Source organism: Pleurodeles waltl, chromosome 5, assembly GCF_031143425.1.
Source record: "Pleurodeles waltl isolate 20211129_DDA chromosome 5, aPleWal1.hap1.20221129, whole genome shotgun sequence".
Lineage (NCBI taxonomy): Eukaryota > Metazoa > Chordata > Amphibia > Caudata > Salamandridae > Pleurodeles > Pleurodeles waltl.
This window is the reverse complement of record NC_090444.1, coordinates 212,194,451-212,210,513: the sequence shown is the minus strand read 5'-3', so window position 1 is coordinate 212,210,513 and position 16,063 is coordinate 212,194,451. Positions and strand designations below refer to the sequence as shown.

The following is a 16,063-nucleotide window of genomic DNA, read 5'->3' as shown; positions in this document are numbered from 1 at the left end:
GCTAGCTTTGACTTTTGCAAATGTATTAAGTAGCTTACAATGTCTTTAGCAGATGCGTGTAATGGCTGGATTTGATTATTATGGCAATAATAAACAAATCTTTTCCACTTATTTGCATAGCAATGTCTAGTGGTTGGTTTCCTAGCTTGTTTTATGACCGCCATACATTCCTGTGTAAGGTCTAAGTGTCAGAATTCTAAGATTTCAGGAGCCAAATTGCTAGATTCATCGATGCTGGATTTGGGTGTATGATCTGTTGTTTGTGTTGAGTTAACAGATCTGGTTTGTTTGGTAGTTTGACATGAGGCACTACTGAGAGGTCTAGTAGTGTTGTGTACCAAGGTTGTCTTGCCCAAGTTGGTGCTATTAGTATGAGTTTGAGTTTGTTTTGACTCAATTTGTTTACCAGACATGGAAGGAGTGGGAGAGGGGGAGGGGGAAAAGCGTATGCAAATATCCCTGACCAACTCATCCATAACGCATTGCCCTGAGACTGATCCTGTGGGTATCTGGATGCGAAGTTTTGGCATTTTGCGTTTTCTTTTGTTGCAAATAGGTCTATTTGTGGTGTTCCCCATCTTTAGAAGTAAGTGTTTAGTATTTGGGGGTGAATCTCCCATTCGTGGATCTGTTGGTGATCCCGAGAGAGATTGTCTGCTAACTGATTCTGAATCCCTGGAATAAACTGTGCTATTAGGCGAATGTGGTTGTGAATCGCCCAATGCCATATTCTCTGTGCCAGGAGACACAACTGTGTGTTGAGTGTGTTCCTCCGTTTGTTGAGATAATACATTGTTGTCATGTTGTCTCTTTTGACAAGGATGCGTTTCTGGCTTATTATGGGTTGAAACGCTTTCAACGCTAGAAATACTGCCAGTAGTTCTAAGTGATTTATGTGAAACTGTCTTTGCTGAGTGTCCCATTGTCCCTGGATGCTGTGTTGATTGAGGTGTGCTCCCCACCCTATCATGGAGGCATCTGTAGTTATTACGTATTGAGGCACTGGGTCTTGGAAAGACCGCCCTTGGTTTAAATTTATATTGTTCCACCATAGAAGCGAGGTGTATGTTTGGCGGTCTATCAACACTAGATCTAGAATTTGACCCTGTGCCTGTGACCATTGTGATGCTACGCACTGTTGTAAGGGCCGCATGTGCAATCTGGCGTTTGGGACAATGGCTATGCATGAGGACATCATGCCTAGTAGTTTCATCACCATCTTGACCTGTATTTTTTGTTTTGGATACATGGCCTGTATTACATTGTGAAATGCTTGTAACCTTTGTGGACTTGGAGTGGCAACCCCTTTTGTTGTGTTGATTGTTGCCCCTAAGTATTGCTGTGTTTGACACGGCTGAAGGTGTGACTTTGTGTAGTTGAGTGAGAAACCTATTTTGTGGAGGGTTTCAATGACATACTTTGTGTGTTGTGAACACCGTTCTTGCGTGTTGGTTTTGATTAACCAATCGTCTCGGTACGGGAACACATGTATTTGCTGTCTTCTGATATGCGCAGCTACTACTGCCAGGCATTTTGTAAAAACTCTTGGCGCAGTTGTTATCCCGAATGGCAACACTTTGAATTGGTAATGTACCCCTTGGAATACAAACCTTAGGTACTTTCTGTGCGAAGGATGTATCAGTATATGGAAGTATGCATCCTTTAGGTCTAGTGTTGTCATGTAGTCTTGTTGTTTGAGCAATGGGATTACGTCCTGTAATGTCACCATGTGAAGGTGATCTGATTTGATGTAGGTATTCAACGTTCTGAGATCTAATATAGGTCTTAGAGTTTTGTCCTTTTTGGGTATGAGAAAGTACAGAGAGTAAACTCCTGTTCCTCTCTGATGAATTGGTACTAATTCTATTGCTTCTTTTTGTAACAACGCTTGGACCTCCAGTTGTAGAAGATCCATGTGTTGTTTTGACATATTGTGTGTTTTCGGTGGGACATTTGGAGGGAATTTGAGAAATTCTATGCAATAACCATGCTGGATAATTGCTAGGACCCAAGTATCTGTTGTTATTTCCTCCCATTGTTTGTAGAACTTGGTTAGCCTCCCCCCCACAGGTATTATGTGTTGGGGATTTGTGACGTCTAAGTCACTGCTTGTTTTGTGGAGTTTTTGGGACTTTGGAACTTCCCTCTACTTTTTTGGAATTGTCCCCCTCTATATTGTCCCCGAAAACTTCCCGCTGATATTGGCTCTGATAAGTGGGCCTTGTTTGTGAGGTTGTGGGTTCCGTGCTTTGTCCTCGAAACCCCCCTCGAAACTGTGTTTTATGAAATGTGCCTCTGCTCTGTGGGGAGTAGAGTGCGCCCATGGCTTTGGCTGTATCAGTGTCCTTTGTAAGTTTTTCGATGGCAGTGTCCACCTCCGGCCCAAACAACTGCTGTCCGTTAAATGGCATATTCAGCATGGCTTGTTGTATTTCCGTCTTGAATCCTGATGTACGCAGCCATGCATGTCTCCTTATTGTCACTGCTGTGTTTACAGTTCTAGCAGCTGTGTCTGCTGCATCCATTGCTGACCGTATCTGATTGTTTGAGATACTCTGTCCTTCTTCCACCACTTGCTGTGCTCTCTTTTGGAACTCTTTGGGCAAATGTTCTATAAAGTGTTGCATTTCGTCCCAATGAGCCCTATTGTATCTGGCCAACAAAGCCTGTGAGTTGGCAATACGCCACCGGTTTGCTGCCTGTGCCGCCACCCTTTTCCCTGCTGCGTCGAACTTACGACTCTCTTTGTCTGGAGGTGGTGCATCTCCTGAAGTGTGTGAGTTCGCCCTCTTGCGAGCTGCCCCTACTACCACTGAGTCCGGTGTTAACTGTTGTGTGATGTACACGGGGTCTGTTGGTGGCGGTTTATATTTTTTCTCCACTCTTGGAGTAATGGCCCTTCCTTTTACAGGCTCCTCAAACACTTGTTTGGAGTGTTTTAGCATTCCAGGTAGCATGGGGAGACTCTGGTACTGGCTGTGTGTGGACGACAGTGTATTAAATAGAAAGTCGTCTTCAATTGGCTCTACATGCAGGCTGACATTGTGAAACGCCGCTGCCCTTGACACCACCTGTGCGTAGGCTGTACTATCTTCTGGTGGTGACGGTCTAGCTGGATAACAGTCAGGACTGTTATCTGACACTGGTGCATCATAAAGATCCCACGCGTCTGGATCATCCTGACTCATCCCTGTATGAGTTGGGGATTGCATCATTGGTGGAGTGGCTACCGGTGATGGTTGCGGAGAGCGTTGTGGAGACGGTGGCAGGGTTACTTGTTTAGCCACCTTTGCCTGTGGCTGCTTGTCTTTCTCTTGGAAGGCAAGTTTGCGTTTCATTCGAATCGGAGGGAGAGTGTTGATCTTCCCTGTTTCTTTTTGGATGTGGAGCCTTCTTTGGGTGTAGTCTGGCTCCATTGTCTCCAGTTCCTGTCCAAATCTATGTGTTTGCATCTGTGAGGACAGGCCTTGTTCCTCTGTGTAGGAACTTGATTTGGGTTCCGAGGCCGGATGTTTCGGTATCGAAACCTTTTCGGCTGCCTTTTTCAGTTCCGACGACACTTTTTTGCTCTTCGGCATACAGATTTCTCGGTGCCGACTTGGTTCGGTGCCGCTCTCTCGGTGCCGAGATTGCTCTGACCCGGTGTCTCGGGGTCGAGTCTGCTCTGACCCGGTGTCTCGGGGTCGAGTCTGCTCTGTGCCGATATCTCGACCGGAGTCGGATGACTTCGACACATGCATGCCCTTTTTCGGTGCCGATGCCCGGTCACCTATTTTTCGGGTTAAGCCATTGGCCTGTTGGTGGTGGCGTCCCCTGGGCTTTACTGCTTTTTATGCGAGTCTTGTGTATTGACGTAATACTCACGGTTTTCGGCGTCTGTTCAGGATCGACTTCTTCCGTGTCCGAATCCTCGATGGAGAAGGCTTCCTCTTCTTCCTCCATTTGTCCTGTCGGCACCGACGCCATCTGTTATCTTCTTGCTCTTCGGTCCCTTAAAGTCTTTCTGGACCGAAATGCTCGACAGGCCTCACAGGTATCCTCTTTGTGTTCTGGCGACAAACACAAATTACAGACCAGATGCTGATCTGTGTAAGGATACTTGTTGTGGCATTCGGGGCAGAAGCGGAATGGGGTCCGTTCCATTAGCCTTGAAGACGTACGTGGTCGGGCCGACCAGGCCCCGCCAGGGAACCGAAAACCCCGAAGGGCCGCCGGAGCTCTTCCGAATTCGGTGTCGATCTGTTGTAGCTAACCCGATACCGAACACAAACAATACCGTCGAATTTTCCGAGTTTTTCACTAACTTTCCGAACCGAAGCACGGAGCGAAAAGGAACACGTCCGAACCCGATGGCGGAAAGAAAACAATCTAAGATGGAGTCGACGCCCATGCGCAATGGAGCCGAAATGGGAGGAGTCCCTCGATCTCGTGACTCGAAAAGACTTCTTCAAAGAAAAACAACTTGTAACACTCTGAGCCCAACACTAGATGGCGGGATGTGCAAAGCATGTGTATCTGCAGCTACACATGCCATCGAACATATATATATATATCTCTCAAAATAACAGTACTAAACGCATACTCAGGATGTCAGGGACAGTAACACCGTGGCAAGTTTAATCACACACAACGCGTTTTGGCCGAACTCGGCACCCTAGGCCTTGGCCCGTCCCGAAAAAAAGATGACTCTGGGTGGTCTGTATGTCCATGTCTCTCTTGATTTGTACCTGTATTAGGGTCAGGTGCTTCACTGCCTGTGGCTGAAGTGACAGAGAAGCCTGTGTACCTTCTGTATCCACTTCTGCCCCTATTCAGATATTAGCCTGTCTCGTCCTGTTTGTAACAATCTTCATGTAGGTATGGGTATGTTATGTTCTTATCATACTTGACCAAATCGTTCGCCAGTTTATCCAGCTTTTTTTTGTTGTGTTATATATGCAAATTCAGCTGGAAATAGCTATGGTGAAAAACATTTAAGTTGAGAACTGCTTCTACTAATAAGTGAAAGGTTTAGCCATGGAGGCAAGTTTTGCCCCGGATCTAGTGAACCATGGCATAGCAGACTATGAGGAACAGAATATTCACAACCCTGCAAACCCTTTCATGGAGCATATCATAAAACGGTCCAGGTACACTGACTACTTTTTCTTCGTTTGGAGAGGTTCAGTAACAGAGCTGCATGCATTCCACACATGACTTAATATAAGATCAATAGACATGCAGTTCACGATGAACTACAGTAAGGACAGCATTCCATTCCTAGGCTTGATAATAGGAAATGAGGAAGGCAGGTTGTTTACGTCGCTGTACAGGAAACCTACTGAGAGAAACGCATTGCTTCAGTACAATAGCTACCACCAGAGAAGTTTGAGGGATAACCTACCATTTGGGCAGTTCCTGCGCATCCGAAGGAATTGCACGAAGAAAGTTGATTATTTTAATCTTTGGGCATCAAAAGAATATGAACTTTCTAACTTGGCACATGGCGCCCATGATTATTAAAATGGCATAGAAATACAATTATTTGGGGGTCTCGTTCACAGATACCTCCAAACCTTCAGCCCACACTGGCTCCCTAAAAAAATAAAGCTGCGGCCATCACTTACGGTCTCACCTGCCTCAACAAGAAATTAAAAGGCCATTTTGCCACCTCAATACTCAAAGTCATAAAGGCCACCCTTCTTCCAGATCTACACTACGGGCACTTGGCCTTCCCTGGTGCCTGAGGCCAGCCTGGAGCGTGCCTAGTCCTTAGCATTCAAGAAAATATTTAAAATTGCCCAGGTTTCTTTGTAGACCTCAAAACCACCTGGAATTAAGCGAGGCAAATCAGACACTAACCTGCAAGTCCAACACCCTGAAATACTACCTGCGGATATTGAAGGCGCCCAAGAACACACACAAGGCCTGTCCGAAGGACATATTAGAAAGCCCAGGTAACCCATGGTATTGACAACTACAGAAGGCAATGGCATCACTTAAAATTGAAGACTCAGTGTTAACACTGAACTCTATTCCCTTTTCGACTAGGAAAAAGGCTGCGTTTAATCTCTTACCAGCAAGATATTGTTTCTTTAACGACTGAAGACATTCTGCTCTACACTACACCAATAACCGTGCATTAAATATTTATGACCTCTTTCAGCAAAGAGTAGACCAGACCAAATATCAGGTAATCATATAATCATGTTTTACTATATGAAATTATATCACTCACTAAACAGAACGCAAAAGAGGCATCTTTCTGCGAATATTTAATAAGAAGGATGCATGATGTATCCAATATTAGATGTTTTTGCCACTCGTGGATATATTCATCGATTTCTTTTCTTAGTACAGGGAACCTATGTCAGGAGATAAAACGGACCTACTGGCATGATTTGGTGACTCTGAGTTGTTTTGTGACACTAGAGGCATACACCAGACAGTGTTTGTTGTTAAGAACCTAATTAATGCAATATCGCAATCTGCTGCAGGAATCACTGACAGTGAACGCAAAATTTTATATTATAATATTCCATTATGTTTTCAGACTTCATAATGAACGCCTGTATAAACAAGTTGTGATATATGGCCTGTAAGTAGGAGTTAATATTCTATACTTTTGGACATTTAGTCTTTGACTTTGTTTAATTTTGGGACACAATTTCGGTTAGTAATTCTCTTTGTCTTATACACTTTTCTTTGTGCTGAAATGTACGAGGACAGGTTTCCACTAACATTTGAACATATGCTTTTGAAGTGACTGGGGTACTCACTCACTTATTAGAACAGCATGAGAATACTACTGATTTTATGGTGAATATTACATATAGAATTTTATTCACTTATTTGTTTTTATCATTTGTAGTCCAGATGAAGTACAATGAATATAGTCAGCTGGAAAGAAACGTGTTGGCAAAAAAGTTTTTACCTTTGTTTGAGCAAATGCAATATAGTACAGACTAAATGAGATGTAGGCATTATTGCACCGGTGACATCACATGTGCATAGATGATGAACAGAAGCATAAATGAACCAGATAGAAACAGTAATAGAATTCAAACTTCACTAGTTAGCATGACTGTCTCTATTAGAGATTTTATTAATATTAATTTTCGACCATCTGGGAAGAAAGAAACAGCTGGTATGTGTTGATGAAGAAGAGGTAAACTCGTCCAATACAGGAATGCCTCAGGGGCTATTCACAGAGGGCATGACTCTTGATTCCGCCTGCTTTGTAACCGAGGATGTAGCTGCTCTAGTTGTTTATAATTATAATCCATCACTAACTTGTACCTCCAAAGTAGATTCTAGGGCAGATTATAATGACTAATGTGACGTCTAACATACTGAAGAATAAAATGCATACCTACTTAAATGAGGTCTCCGCATTTTGTCAAAATGATACTGTGGGAAATCCACATTTTCTATGTCATCACCCCAGATTTGACACATTTTGTTGGACCCTATATTTTTGCTAACTTTAGAAATGCGTGCACTTTACTTCTTACAGCCAGCAGTTAAGTGCCTGTTCTCCCTCTTTAAAGGCTGAGGGAGTGGCATACTCTTAATTGGTGTAGCCAGGGTGGGACGCGCACACACGCTGCATATTCCTGTTGTGCATGCAGTGCCTCGGTGCTCAGTCCAGGAAAAACTACAGTTCAACCCCCAGCCCTCCCTGATGCCACTCGTGAATTTTGGAGACGCCTCAGAGGCGCTGGCCGACCTCCCCGTCGCCCCGAACCTCTCCGCCTAGCACGAGACAGCTGCAGGCCCGTGTGTGCACACTGAACATTCGTAGCCCTGCCTGCCTTCCTCCTCGGGGTTCAGTCGCTTCTTGTTCAGTCCAGGTAAATTAAGTCTCACCGTAATGAAAGTGTAAAAAATCCACTCTTCTTGGTCCCTGTGTGTACGGCTGAATCACGTCAGATTGCCATTTGACGCAGAGTACATGGCAGGGACGCCTGCCTTTGCTCGCGCCCCCGCGTGACAGCAGTGTGCGACACCGTGCACACCCGAGGCATCGACTTGTTAAACGGATTCCATCCTGCCCCTTCCTCTTCGCGCTTTAACTTCTGAAGTTTAAGGTAACCCTGAGCATCTGACACACGTGCCAGATATTTCCTTATGTGAGCACGGGGATCCGCAGTGCTGAACACAAGAGCCACTTAAATATGAACACGCTTGGCACTCTATTTTGGTGGCTGAAAAGGGAGGCTTCTGCCACTTCTTCCTCTATGTGTTACTGCTATGTATAGTGCAAGCCTGATGAGCGTTAAACAGCCCTTTAACCGATGTAGATTCCGTGCACACCTAAACACACGTCTCAAAGATTCCCTTACTTCTGTCCGCCGGGGTTGCACGAGGACTCACTGTGGATCAACACAAGGCCAACCTAAAGCTCTGGGCAAGGCTCTAAGAGGCAAAGCTCCCAGCTGAGCCATCAAAAGGTTGTGCATGTAAGTGATGCAGCAAATGTCCTGTAAAACCACGATAAAGACTCCCCCGCTAAAAACAGGCCACTTCTTGAACGACTGTTTTACTTTACTGCATTAGATTAGATCACTGCATGGACGTCTGTAAAAGTAATAGTTTGCAAACATGGATTTAATGCAGGGGTATTTCAACTTTGTATGGCACCGTCCACCTGCACAGGATATTTTTGTGACGGGTCCTTTGCCAACTTTCACAGATGTCGATACAATGTCAAAAGTGTATTAAAACGCTGCCCACGAAGATATCGTACTTGGGAGCTTCAGACACAGGACTTTGTCCTTCCCATTGTCCCTTTTCAATGTCTCTTCACTCCCTTGTCCATGGCACTCTTCACCAGTCAGTGTCCCCATGTGTCCGAGCCAATGCTACATCACTGAGCAGATTTTGGTTCCCTCTCTCGCTTGACTATTAACTTCTCTCATAAATATCTAATGTATAATTGCTCACCTTCCCCAGCATTGTCCATCTCTCCCATCACGGTCCAGATCTCCCATAGCTGTACACCACTTCAAGCATTGGCCAGATTCCATTAGTGCGCCCACCTCTCTCCAGACACTGCCTCTCCAAGCAGTCAGTAACCACCTCTGATGTCACTGATCACCTCACGGCAAACAGTCCACCTCTCCTGCCACTGCTCTAATTTCCAGATAGTGTCCACTTCTCCCATGAGTGGGCATCTCGGTCAGTGTCCACTACTCCTTTCAGTACACACCACAACCTCCTCCATCACTACCCAAGTCTGCCGTCAATGCACCCCTCTTCAGCCACAGTCCTCTTATTACTGGAGCTTTTCCTCTCACACCTCACCTCTCCTATCAAGTCCTCCCAATTCCCAGTCCTCTCAATTTACAAGTCCCCTCATTCCCGTATTATTCCACCTCTACCATTCACTGAAATTCACTTCAACTACTTCCCGGTCTCATGGCACTACCCATTGCCCAGTCACTAACCTTCTCACCTACCAACGTCCCACTTTTATTGATGCCTACCATCACCATTCCTGTCACTTGATCTTCCTGTTACTACCTACTCTCCAATCACAACTACCAGCTGATACCTCAGAACAGTTTCTAGTGCTAGAAGAGATTGTCAAGTGTGCCCTCTTTCTTACAACTATCGGCCAGCACTAAAGGAACTCATCATACCTTCATTTTGAGCTGCCTTCCTTCAATCCATTTGCGACCCACCTGTCCTCAACCCTGTACCGGGACCCACCTCTTGGTAGCAACCTCCATAAAGCAGGAGATAAGTATTCAAAGAACAAACCAATCGGTCTTAAAAAGAAGCTGGCAACGGTCATTAAAAGAGATTATCTTATTTTGTGTCTTTTTATCAGAAGCTGTTGTGCTTCCTCCCAATGGTCCATAGTAAATAAAAAAAAGTTGGCGAGCTTTGTCTTTTTTGTTGTGGTACTTGCACAGTGCCCACCCAAGGATACGAGACCCATAGTTTGAAGACCCCTGATTTAACACCACTCTCAATGCCCTGATAATCCTGCCATGAGTGAACCAAAAGATGTCAATTTGTCACATGCAGTTATTTTAATGTGGAACATCATCACTGCCTATTCTATTAAACCACAGGATGAGGATTTTGTATACCATATATCCTGCATTGAATTTCTTAAAGGTTATCTCAGATTTGATGCTCAATTAAAATTAGGTAAACCAAAATTAGTCATTTACATAGACTCACACAGTATGTTCATGTGGGCGTGTTGGGATCTGAACTCAATTTTCATGGTTATACATTGCGGTATTTAGCCACTCTAATATAATGTTTTCTACTCCTTTGCCACAAAAGGACAATGCTTTGTGTTCAATTATTTCTTGACCTAAATCAGTACGTTATGTTCAATAAATACAAGTATCTTATATCAATTGAATTTGACTCAGTATATGTTTAGAAGGACAACATTTCTTTCTTAATTAACAAGCAGCGTAAGGGAAGGCAGGAAACTATTATGTTAATACTACTACATTACCTTAACACACAGTACAGAGGGAAAGGGTCCTAAGCTCAATTATATGGATAAATCACAAAAAAAAAGAGGACACACAAATGGTAGCTCTGCTAAAAAGCAGGCACATACAACAGAAACGCACCTTTAGATTCTGTGAGCTCAGCTTTTCTACGTCTGTTTTTTTTTTTTGTAAATTGCAAAAGCAAGAGAAACATTAATGTTGGAGATGCTTAGTTTGGTTCTATTTTTCTTCATCCGCCCTCGAAAGTCAAATCGGGCTCAACCCATGCTTGGCATGCCTACATCCACTATTTACAGCCATCCCCACAAGCATCCGCAGCCAGAAATATACAGGATTTATTTCTCAGGGAGGTACTTGGTGATGAATTCATGATTGCTGTCAAGTAATGTAGCGGAAAAGCAAGCACACAAAATGTACCTTTATCAAACAACTGTTCTTTAAATATTTTTTTAACAAAAATTCTAAAGAGTATCTGGAACATAAAAAACTAATTTACCCTACAGCAAAATGTATGCATATTTTATATTGCAAGTCTGGCAATGGAAACCGTGTGATAGCAAGATGCACTGTGACATTTAAGTTGTATAAGAAATTGAACATTTTATACAGGCAGCAAATAACAGAGCAGGTCACCTCTAGAACGGGCACGATCCCCCTCTTGAACTAGATTCGCTTCTTCACTTTCCCCAGGGGCCTGAGAATTAGATGTTTCGAGTGGAGACGGCATCCCAGAATCTTCCCTATTTGGTGAGGAAGATTTGCTGTCATTGCCTTTAGGGCTTTCTTCATCTGTGAACTTTCTTCGCTTATACTGAGGTTCTTCACCTTGAGGATCCATGTTGGAATGAGACAGATTAAGCCAAGAGTTCTGTGCCGTGTGAAAAGGCCTAAAGTTCTGGAACGAAAATCTACTCCTGACAGGCCCCAAAACGTTAGGTTTCCAATCCACTGGAAGGGGCCAACTGTTGACATGTGGAAATGGGGCCCAAAAGGGGTTTCCGACCCACCATGGATAAGCAGAAAAGTTCCAATTCCAACAAGATGTCTGAGGAAACTCCAAGTGGGCTATCCAGTTCCTGCCCACACTTTGTAAATGACGAGGTAGCATGGAGTGACCTTCAATTAACAGAAAAAAATATTTCAGTGTTGCAACTTGCATGTAAAATCAGACTTGAGTGCTTCACCAATAGATTTGTGTATTTACTGAACTTCAAACAAATTTAATTTAATGTATATAAGAAAAACATACCCGCCATCTATAAAATCATTAAATGATTTCAAATCTATTTTCACCAAAAGAAAAAAAAAAAAAAAGAAATTTTACATCACAACATTTATTAAAGCACCAACCTCAGCAAATGAGAGATTCTTCTAAATGGATCTCAAGGGTCATTGACTACTCATGGTAAACACATTTGAAACCTTTCCCCTTAGAGGTTTGATTCCAATCTTGGCCAGCTGTTACTCCATGGATGTATGTGAAATGATCTTAGCAGGGCACCTGTTTGGTGTATTGTTTAGTTTTGGTGTTAGTAAGACTATCACCGAAAAGTCTCCAACATTTCAGCATCTTTGTACCACTGACCTCTTCATCTTGGAGAAGTAAAGAAATAGTAAAAATTGAGATGGCAAGGTAGTGGTAAAATAAGATAGTCTCTTCTTGTCTCCATTTTAGAGCAGTCTTCACTAACAAAAGATCCAGAGGACAATATCATCAATGTCCTTCACTGGCACCACACAGAGCAGCGTATTCGAATAACACAGAACTCTACAACATATCAGAGTTCAATAAAACAATGTGCCACCAGACTTCTGTTCTTTTATTGCTGCTGTTCACACAGATACATATTATGTTATTCTATTGCTGCTGTCGTGTTTTTGGTTAAGGTTTGAATGTGTGGCTTTATTGGGCGCTGGGTGGTTGTTATCTTACGAGTGTTGAGGAAAAGAAGGTTTGTAAGATATCTGCAAGGTATAAATAACATTAATGTTATTATGTTTGTATCATGCCGGGTTTCATTGGTGATTTCGTTTTTGGTTATTTGCTGTGACTGCCAGAATTTTTAAATTACATTTGTTGCCATTCTTATGTCGTGACATTTTGTTTTTCATGCTCCACTTAAGCATGATTTTAGCATTCATGGAGCAGCTTACATTTGATAACACTTTTGAAGTGCCGGGATGACCATGCAAAAGCGCACACACGGGCATTCAGCTGTTCCTCTCACTCATGAGCACAAGCTTGTGGCAGTGAGCAGTTTGTAGACTTTAGCACATACGCAGAACTCCGCTCTTCAGAGTCGCAGAGGGCTTTTGACTTGATTAGCTTCTTGTAGACTTATTTGTACTTTCAACTGCAGCCATATTAAAGAGGAAAATCATTTTCATGCACACATGGACGGGCCAGTTTAATTTTGGGTCAATCGGCATGCAACTGGTGTTTGCCTATGTCAAACGGGAGCCATTTTAGCAAGTTGGGAGACTTAGGCTTTATGTTAACAGATGTGTTCGGACAGTTGGGTCTTTTAGGTTCGTAGCTTTCCAGTCCTCTATCCTTCATATACTGAACAAAATACCTCTGGGTATTTAGTGTTTTCAGAAAAACTATGGAGGAAAAAGCTGGTAGGTTACAACAGGAGGATTTAGAAAAATAGGATAAGACTCGCCCATTTGAGATCTATTTGTTTCAGTCTTTTGAGCCATGTTGTACAGCATGGCGATTACTGTGCAGCGTGGCTGAAAGTTAAACAAGCATTGGCAAAGCCAATAGGTCTTGCCTATGCAAAATATATTTGCTGTGCCTATTTTTTTTTTATAGCATGCAGCTGCTCTGCAGCGTCGCCGAAAGTAAAAAAGATTTTTTTTTTTTAAAGAAATAAAAAAAGCCTTATGAACAGTCATCACTAGCCCCGTCATAGCACTAATTATTATTATTTTATTTTTTTGTAACTTTCGACCACTCTGCCCAGCAGCCAGGATAAGTAACAACATGGCTGAAAAAAATGGCGATGTCAATTGATCTCGAATAGACCTATTGGCTTTGCCAATGCTTGTTTATAGTGATGTTATCTAGATTAAGATCATGCGACCTGACTTCTTGGAGGAATTCAGCGTCAACGACAATACAATGTCACTTCCTGTGGTGTTATTGGGTCAGAGAGTGGTTATGTGAAGTCATTTGCGCTACCTCTGGCATTTTGTTGAACTGACACCCATGGCAGACTGTTAGGCTGAAAGAGTTGGTCTGCCTTTAAGTAGTGTGCTGTTGACAGTACAGGCATATGCACACTGACTATAGGGATGCACTGTCCCAGTATGATGCTAGTGCACCCAGTTATTGGTTGTCTGTGGCACAGAGTTGGACAGTGCACCCTTTATGAAGTGCGGGCCCAGATGTCATCACTGTATAAATCATGGACACATTAAAAACAAAAAAAAAAAAAAATCAGCAAACTGAACTGAGTGACGGAGGCGCACATCGAATCTTCCATAAAATATACTTACCATACATGTAGGGTTGCATGAAAGCCTACTTTGTCTATGCTGTCACGTTCACTGCAAAAGCTTTCAAACATGTTAACCACTGTTTATACAGTTTGGCACTTAAGTGACAAATACAGGAGAGTTTTCCTTTCAGGGTCCTCAAAAGGGCAGGAAGAAACAGATTTGAATGTTTATCACAGGCCTTTCGATGCGTCTGAATTGTAAAAGATATAGGTACATCACTTAAAGCAATCAGTGGGAACTTTGTGCTATTCATTACAGCTAATGTTATGGGAAAATTTAAAATTAACGTCAATATGAACGTGCATGCATCCCTTTTAATGTGTAATTAACAAGTTCTTCAAATTAATTGCTTTAAACCAGATTTTTTATTGCATCCTTTCAAAAACGACAGAAAGTGCAGTTTCTTTCACTGAGAGCCGTGGCTTTCTGTCCCCATCACTAAGGTCGCCAGAACTTGCCTCTCTGACTGCATTGTTCAAGCTCAGTCATACCCAAATATGTTAAACCGTCTGGCTTCAGCCTGTGGAGTAATTCGCAGGACAAGAAAAGTTACTTCGTTTTTTTTTTTTGGAGAACAAGCCATGGCCATTGGCACCAGTCCCCAATCTGCTTTTCAACTGCCGCACCTAACGGACTGTTCTTAACATTCTCAAACAGAACCAGTGCTAGCTTACAGCTGGCCCTTTAATAATAACAATACATACATAGGGCCTCATTACAACCCCGGCGGTCAAAGACCGCCAGGGCTGTTCTGGAGTTTGTACCGCCAACAGGCTGGCGGTACAAACTTGGGGATTACGACCGCAGCCGAAGCGCCACATTGGTCCCGGCGGTTGTAATCCCCCTCCTGCCAGCCTTTTCATGGCGGTAGGAACCACCATGAAAAGGCTGGCGGAAAGGGGAGTCGCGGGGCCCCTGGCATGGGCAGTGCTGGGGCCCCCTGCCACGGCCCAATGGGGCTTTTCGCGCTTTTCGCTGAAAAGCGCGACGGGTGCAACTGCACCCATCGCACCGCTGCAACACCGCCGGCTCCCGTGTTGCGGACGATATCCCCCCTGGACCGACGGGTGGAAACTTGGTTTCCACCCGGCGGCCCAACAGGGATGTCTTTATGGCCACCGGGGGGGAAACATCCTTTTTTACGACTTTTTTTTTTACGAAGGTCGTGGTTAACGAAAGCGCAACAACGCTTTTTTTAACCACGACGTCGGTTTTTTGTGCCTTAACTACGTATGTTCTGAACAACGAACATGCGTGGTTAAGGTACAAAGAAGGGACTTGGCGAAGGTAAGTGGTGAGTTTAGGTTTTGGGGTGGGGTTGGGGGGGTGGGGCGTTTTTGGTTTTGGGGAGTGGGGGGGTCAGGGGGTTTTAGGTTTTGGGGTGGGGCGTTTTAGGTTTTGGGGTGGGGTTGGGGCGTTTTTGGTTTTGGGGAGTGGGTGGGGGGTCAGGGGGTTTTAGGTTTTAGGGTGGGGTTGAGGGGTGGGGCGTTTTTGGGAGTGGGTGGGGGTTTTAGGTTTTGGGGTGGGGTTGGGGGGTGGGGCGTTTTTGGTTTTGGGGAGTGGGTGGGGGGTCAGGGGGTTTTAGGGTGGGGTTGGGGGGTGGGGCGTTTTTGGGGAGTGGGTGGGGGTCACAGGGTTTTCGGTTGGGTTTGGGGGGGTGGGGTGTTTTTGGTTTTGGGGAGTGGGTGGGGGGTCAGGAGGTTTTAGGTTTTGGGGTGGGGTGAGGGATGTAGAGTGAATGGTGCCTATTGCTAATGATTTTATCAGGAATGCCTTTACAACGAAATATCGTTGTTAAGGCATTCGTGGTAAGATCATTAGTAGTAGCAACGAGGTCGGTGTTCCGACCTCGTTGTTAAGGCAGTAGTTTTTTTTGCAGTCGTTGTTTCGTCGTATATTCCCACCGTGGGAGTGCGGCCGCATTGGAAGCCGCACAGCGGATACAACTTGGCGGGGGCGGTTGCCACCCGCCAAAGTTGTAATGAGGGCCATATTCTTTAAAAAAAAAAACTAAAAAAAACTAAACTAAAGAAAACTTAAACAGTTGTAACTAATCTAAGATGACAAACATTCCTAAATACAAATTATCATTA

At 43.9% G+C, this 16,063-nt stretch overlaps 1 protein-coding gene across 3 annotated transcripts in view; it reads right to left on the bottom strand.

The window, feature by feature from the left end:
- The window catches only part of ANGEL2 (angel homolog 2), a 288,166-nt gene that overhangs the window by 221,568 nt on the left and 50,535 nt on the right, over window positions 1-16,063 (bottom strand). For all 3 annotated transcript variants that reach the window (XM_069233907.1, XM_069233909.1, XM_069233908.1), the window contains exon 2: window positions 11,097-11,579. In XM_069233907.1, the coding sequence (XP_069090008.1) occupies window positions 11,097-11,571 (475 nt within the window). In that variant the 5' untranslated portion in view covers window positions 11,572-11,579. The remainder of the gene's footprint in view (window positions 1-11,096; window positions 11,580-16,063) is intronic.